Source organism: Micropterus dolomieu, linkage group LG02 (assembly GCF_021292245.1).
Source record: "Micropterus dolomieu isolate WLL.071019.BEF.003 ecotype Adirondacks linkage group LG02, ASM2129224v1, whole genome shotgun sequence".
Classification (NCBI taxonomy): Eukaryota; Metazoa; Chordata; class Actinopteri; order Centrarchiformes; family Centrarchidae; genus Micropterus; species Micropterus dolomieu.
This window is the reverse complement of record NC_060151.1, coordinates 32,030,124-32,036,780: the sequence shown is the minus strand read 5'-3', so window position 1 is coordinate 32,036,780 and position 6,657 is coordinate 32,030,124. Positions and strand designations below refer to the sequence as shown.

The 6,657-nt window shown below is 45.2% G+C and overlaps 1 protein-coding gene across 1 annotated transcript; it reads left to right on the top strand.

The window, feature by feature from the left end:
* Positions 1–316: 316 nt before the first annotated feature.
* On the top strand, positions 317–4,107 carry LOC123967442. Its single transcript, XM_046043539.1, has 3 exons — positions 317–346; positions 449–1,253; positions 1,611–4,107. Exons 1-3 carry the CDS (start codon positions 317–319, stop codon positions 3,236–3,238), a joined length of 2,463 nt encoding a protein of 820 aa, XP_045899495.1. The 3' UTR covers positions 3,239–4,107.
* Positions 4,108–6,657: the final 2,550 nt, after the last annotated feature.

The following is a 6,657-nucleotide window of genomic DNA, read 5'->3' as shown; positions in this document are numbered from 1 at the left end:
TTAGACTCATTTCCCCAAAGTACAGCTTGATAGATCTGTTTTCTGTGGAACCTTTGAGATCTCCACTAGAAGTTGAAATGAAGTTCGGTGGGTCTGAACATGTTTGGCTGCACAGAATGAGCTTCTGATCACTCTGTTAGACGTGTTTCTTAATCTGATGAAATCTTAACTGAAATAAAATATAAGCATAACTAGGAATGATTGCAAAAGCACACGTTGCCACACAGACCAGATGAGCCCAGAGGAGGTTATCAGCCTTGCCTCCTCTATCATTTCCCAATAAAAGGTGATGCTCTGCCGCTCTGACAGCCCAAAAATGAATATTAATAATCCATCTGTAGAGAAGGTGTGGCCAATCAGCTTCCTACAAAGTGACCAGCTCTGCCCTGTCAAGCTCAGAGATCAGAGGTTCCTCTGAGACTCAACAACCTCCAGACTGTCGTGACAGACTGCGATCACATCCAACAACCAACCTCCGGCCCTCCGACCAACCAGCTGCCTGTCGACCAACCAGCTGCCCGCCGACCAACCGGCTGCCTGTCGACCAACCTCCGGCCGCCTGTCGACCAACCAGCTGCCTGTCGACCAACCGGCTGCCTGTCGACCAACCTCCGGCCCTCCGACCAACCTCCGGCCGCCTGTCGACCAACCAGCTGCCTGTCGACCAACCTCCGGCCCTCCGACCAACCGGCTGCCTGTCGACCAACCGGCTGCCTGTCGACCAACCGGCTGCCTGTCGACCAACCGGCTGCCGCCTGTCGACCAACCGGCTGCCGCCTGTCGACCAACCGGCTGCCGCCTGTCGACCAACCGGCTGCCGCCTGTCGACCAACCGGCTGCCTGTCGACCAACCTCCGGCCCTCCGACCAACCTCCGGCCCTCCGACCAACCTCCGGCCCTCCGACCAACCGGCTGCCTGTCGACCAACCTCCGGCCCTCCGACCAACCAGCTGCCTGTCGACCAACCGGCTGCCTGTCGACCAACCTCCGGCCCTCCGACCAACCGGCTGCCTGTCGACCAACCAGCTGCCTGTCGACCAACCTCCGGCCCTCCGACCAACCTCCGGCCCTCCGACCAACCAGCTGCCTGTCAACCAACCGGCTGCCTGTTGACCAACCGGCTGCCTGTCGACCAACCGGCTGCCTGTCGACCAACCGGCTGCCTGTCGACCAACCGGCTGCCTGTCGACCAACCTCCGGCCCGCCGACCAACCGGCTGCCTGTCGACCAACCAGACATCAACGAGACATCAGGTCTGTCTACTGAGTCTTTTGGGCTTTGATGAAGAAACTGGGTTCAGGCAGACAGGTGTATCACTAAGCAAAAGAGATTATGACACATGATCTGTTCCTCTAGATCACACCAATCGGAGTGTTCCAGGTGGTTTTTGAATTCTTGACCATGCAGAAGCATTAAGCTCCAGCAGGAATAGCACCTCCTAGTACAACTACTGCTATTTGTACTGCTGCTTCTGCTTTTACTATTCATCAATACTACTTCTACTACTAGTAGAACTTTTGCATGTCTAGTTGCTGTATGAACTAAATAGTGTTGAGTCGTAATAAAGAAGTAATTAAGGTGCTTGTGTTTGTCATGTTGTGTGTTGGCAGTCATGGCGTCTCCTGGCCTGCTGCTGCTGCTGATGTCGTCCTTCCTCTTCCTCTCCATCGTGAGCGTCTCAGCGTCTCCTGACCAGAACCAAGTGCAGGAAGTCACTCAGAAGAAATTAAACAAAGCGAAGGAAGGGGCTAAAGCTTTTGCAAAATATTTTGTCAACACCATTGACCAGATCAGACTGGCAACCACCCCTTTTCTGGGGTTGATAAACCCAGCTGTGCCCCTGGTATCTGCTATTTTCACTTTAGCAACGGTGGCAGTGTCACTAATAAACAATAGCCAAAAAGATAATCCAATTTTAGACGCTCTCCAGTATGAATTTCAAAGTCTTAATTCTAAGCTTGACAAATATCACGTAGAGCAGAAGTGGGACACCTGGGCAGCAGGTGCCTACCACAAGCCAGAGAAGAACATTGATGTATCCTGGAACACGTACGAAAAACTAGTGCCGAGTCTATTCCGCAGAAAAAATGACAATGAGAGGGAGAGAATTAAACAAGAAATTATTAAAGTCTGCTCAAAGAGCCAGCCCGCCACTCAGACCTTGCTCAAGTACCTGACAGTCGAAGGACCAACCTTAACAAATAACCTCGCAAAGGACCTGGCTGCTCATGTTAAATGTCATGAAAAGGATCTCAGAGAATACACCGTGTTCATCTCTAAACTCATCTACAAGGGCAGCACACTGAATCTCTTATGTTACAAACTCAAGCAAATAGAGTCTAAAGAATTAGTTGATGGGGAAGCTGACATTGCATACAACTCTGCATCAGCTATGTTCCAAATCCACAAGAACTGCATTTTAAACAGTTTTACATACATTAAACCAGAGGTGGAGGAGCTCATTACCAACTCCAAAAAACGTCAACCACTAGCAACTGAGGTCAGGTCTTTCTTGGTGCAGAATTATGGCAGGTATGACTGGATGGTTGTTGCATTTATAACCAAAAGCTCCAAACATAAAATAATTGAAACACTCAACAGCCACGTCCTGACAGGATTTACTGAGATTAAAAAAGGGAAAGTTAGCGTGGGCGTAGCCAGACAGGTGAAAGGGACTCACACAAAGGCAAGTCGAGTTAAACAAGCCATCATCAGCTGCTTTACTAAGCCAGTTTTGTGTTATAAGGTTGCAGAGAAACTCCGTGAGTGTGGCGGATCTGTGGACGGTATTCCAGTGTCTCAGACTTACACAGCAGTACACGCCTTTTTAAGAAAAGCCCATGACAGTCACGATGCAAAGGAAGTAGAGGATGAAGTCTCCGCCGACCCTCAAGACACTTCATCTAGCCCTCCTTACATTTATACAGGGAAGTGTGAGAAATCTCCAGGTGTGAAGGGTGGCAAGTTTGTGGTTATGATCAAAAGTGATGAAGAGATGATGACTAAAGATCCCTGCTCCAAGCTGAAGTGTGGTGGTGACCGAAGAGGGAAATGTGTTCGTGTGGAAGACACCTTTGTAGCCATGTGTGAGTGCAAGCTGCCGTACTATGGACAGAACTGTGAGCAGAGCTTAGAAGATTACAAGAAAAGCTTAGAGAGCTCCATAGAGCAAGTTTTTAAGCCAGCAGTGGTGGACAAGCGGCTCCGTAATCAGTCTGTAAGAAGGGCTGGCATCTGATGCAGCCGGGAGTCAACACCTTTCATGAAATGAGTTTCTCGTCTTAGATGGACACTCCAACATTTAGTTAAGTCCTCTTATATTATAATACCTGATATTCAAAGTCTTTAGTTTCCCCTTATTTCACAGTCTTCAGCTTCCTACTGGTTAACAGTTTTCTACAGAGTCCCAGAAGAAAAGATATTATCATGAGCACAAATGATCTCGTATCGTGTGTCCAGATAATGTTTTGCAAAAAAGGCTGAAAATGAAAACTTATCTATTGGCTAACGTGAAGCTAAAGGTTGCTGCAGCTGAACCACATAGTTTGATAAACAATTACTTAAAAAATGAACTCAACAAAGACTTTGACATCAATCTGGATTAAAACAAACCAACATTACTCCTGTTAAACAAACAAAGCTGAGTGTGGGAGCTCATTTCATGGAGTTGACTTCTCTGATAGCTAGCTTGGTGTTTCTGACTGCAGCAACTGAGAATGTAAAAACTTCAGAACATGTTTCTCTGATGGACAGGTGTGAGTACGAACCTCAGTCTGTGATAGCCACGTCTGACATCCTCCCATCTGTGTTAGTTATTACATCATCAGCTGCTAGGCAGAGTTTAGCTGCAACGCAAACCGCTAAGTAGAGCGAGCCTCTGTCCACAGACAGGAGGGACGACGTTCCTTCATACGGTCACATTAAAAACAAGTGAAGAACAAACTAACATCAAAAGGCTTCTGTGTGACCTGATGCTAACGACCACTTCCTGCCTGTCAATGACATCAAACTGGACAGAGTTTAAACCACTGAGATGCTTCTTCTGCTTCAAGCTTCTGTCCTGATTTTCTAAGTTGCTGAGATGAATAAAGATTCAATTTCATCCTCTCTGGTGTGTTTTTATTTTTATTTTTTTTTTTACGTACATTCTCTTAAAAAAAGAACTAACGTACTGTTGAATCTGCATGTTACAACCAAGCAACAAGAAGAGACAGAAAACCAGAGAGAATCTGCAAATTAAGTAACATACGGTGAGAACAGGCTGAGTTAATAAATGTGAAAAAACATGATAGCATTGTTCAGTCAGATCGTTCCCCCACCTCAGTGTCCTCTAATGATTTGCATCAACCGAAGGGTCCTCTAGGTGGCGTTTACACTCTAAATGGTTGTTTCTGCGTCTGTCAGGAAATTGACAGCAAATTTAAATTTTTCCCATGACAAATATGCAATTTCACATAATTTGGGAACATTATTTTTTACCATATCCGTGAACAAATTTTCACAGATATGCCAGTTTTCTGCTGGACAGGTAAGTCAGTCCAACTTGAGCAATGCCAATTTGGCTGCACAAAATGATCTTTTTAGACAGGTTTCTTAACCTTATGTTATCTTAACTGAATTTCAATTTAATCAGGCAAGAAACATGGGTTGCCACAGAGGTGAACCCAGAGGACATTATCAGTCCTGTGTTATCATGTGCCCATAAAAGATGAAGCTCTTCATCTTTGCAGCTCTGCCTGCCCAAAAATGAATTATACTCCAGCTGTTGAGAAGGTGTGACCAATTAGCTTCATACAAAATGGCTCTATCCTGTGAAGCTCAGAGGTTCCACTGGGACTCAGCAACCTGCATGACCAACCTGCAGCCCCCTGACCGACCTGCAGCCCCCTGAAACCGGCCACCATACATCAGGTAGACTAGGGACGATTCTAGGACCAACCTTTAGGGATTCTCAGCCCCTGAAAATGTAGCATGGATACAGTGCTTTGCAAAAGTTTTCACTAATTGTTGGAGAGTGAAGTACTAGAGAGGAGCTGGTGCAGAGCAGAGCGGGACAGTGGACCAGTGGGTTTACTCCCTCGGAGGAGGGAGCGTGGAACTAGTGTTTCTCTAATAAAAGTGTTCAGTCTTGTGTTTTCAGTTAAGCCTTGTTACCTGCACACTTTCTCATTTAAGGAAGTAGTTTTGTGTTGCAGATTGTGAGTTTCAATTGTCAGTATTTTTTAATTGTTAATAAATATCTTTATTGGTAGCACAAGATCTTGTTTTTATGGCCCGGTTTTCATTTACATTTTTTATATTTGTTTTCATGTGGGGGCTCGTATGGGAAATCCCCCGGCAGTCTAGGCCTATAGCAGCATAACTAAGGGATGGTTCAGGACTCACCTGAGCCAGCCCTAACTATAAGCTTTATCAAAGAGGAAAGTCTTAAGCCTACTCTTAAATGTGGAGATGGTGTCTGCCTCCTGAACCCAAACTGGAACCTGGTTCCACAGGAGAGGAGCTTGATAGCTGAACGCTCTGGCTCCTAGTCTACTTTTGGAGACTCTAGGAACCACAAGTAACCCTGCATTCTGGGAGCGCAGTGCTCTGGTGGGGTAGTAAGGTACTATGAGCTCTTTAAGATAAGATGGTGCCTGACCATTAAGAGCTTTGTAGGTAAGAAGAATGATTTCATTGCATTCTGGATCAGCTGAAGAGTCTAAATGGACTTTTTCGAGCAGCCTGATAATAAGGAATTGCAGTAATCCAGCCTAGAAGTAACAAATGCATGGACTAGTTTGTCTGCATCATTTTCAGACAGGATATTCCTGATTTTCACAATATTACGTAGGTGAAAAAAAGACGGTCCTTGAAATTTGCTTAATGTGAGACTTAAACGACATGTCCTGATCAAAGATAACTCCAAGATTCCTCACAGTGGTGCTGGAGGCCAAGGTGATGCCATCCAGGGAAACTATATCTTTAGATAATGCGTCACGGAGGTGCTTAGGCCCCAGAACAATAACTTCAGTTTTATCTGAGTTTAACATGAGAAAATTACAGGTCATACAGGTTTTAACATCCTGAAGGCACATTTGAAGTTTAGCTAACTGATGAGTTTCATCTGGCTTGATCAATAGATATAACTGAGTATCATCTGCATAACAATGAAAGTTTATGGAATATTTCCTGATAATAATGCCTAAAGGAAGCATATATAAAGTGAAGAGGATTGGTCCGAGGACAGATCCTTGAGGAACTCCATGGCTAACTTTGGCGTGCATGGAGGACTCATCATTAACATGTACAAACTGAAATCGATCTGATAAATAGGACTTAAACCAGCTTGGAGCGGTTCCTTTAATGCCAATGAAATGTTCCAGTCTCTGCAATAGGATCTGATGGTCAATGGTATCAAATGCAGCACTAAGATCTAATAAAACCAGTACAGAGACAAGTCCTTTGTTTGATGCAATAAGGAGGTCGTTAGTAATTTTCACCAGTGCTGTCTCTGTGCTATGATGAGCTCTAAATCCTGACTGAAAATCCTCAAATAAACTATTGCTCTGTAGAAAGTCACACAGCTGTTTAGCAACTGCTTTCTCCAGAACCTTAGAGAGAAATGGAAGGTTAGATATAGGTCTATAGTTGGCTAAAACATCTGGATCAAGTTTG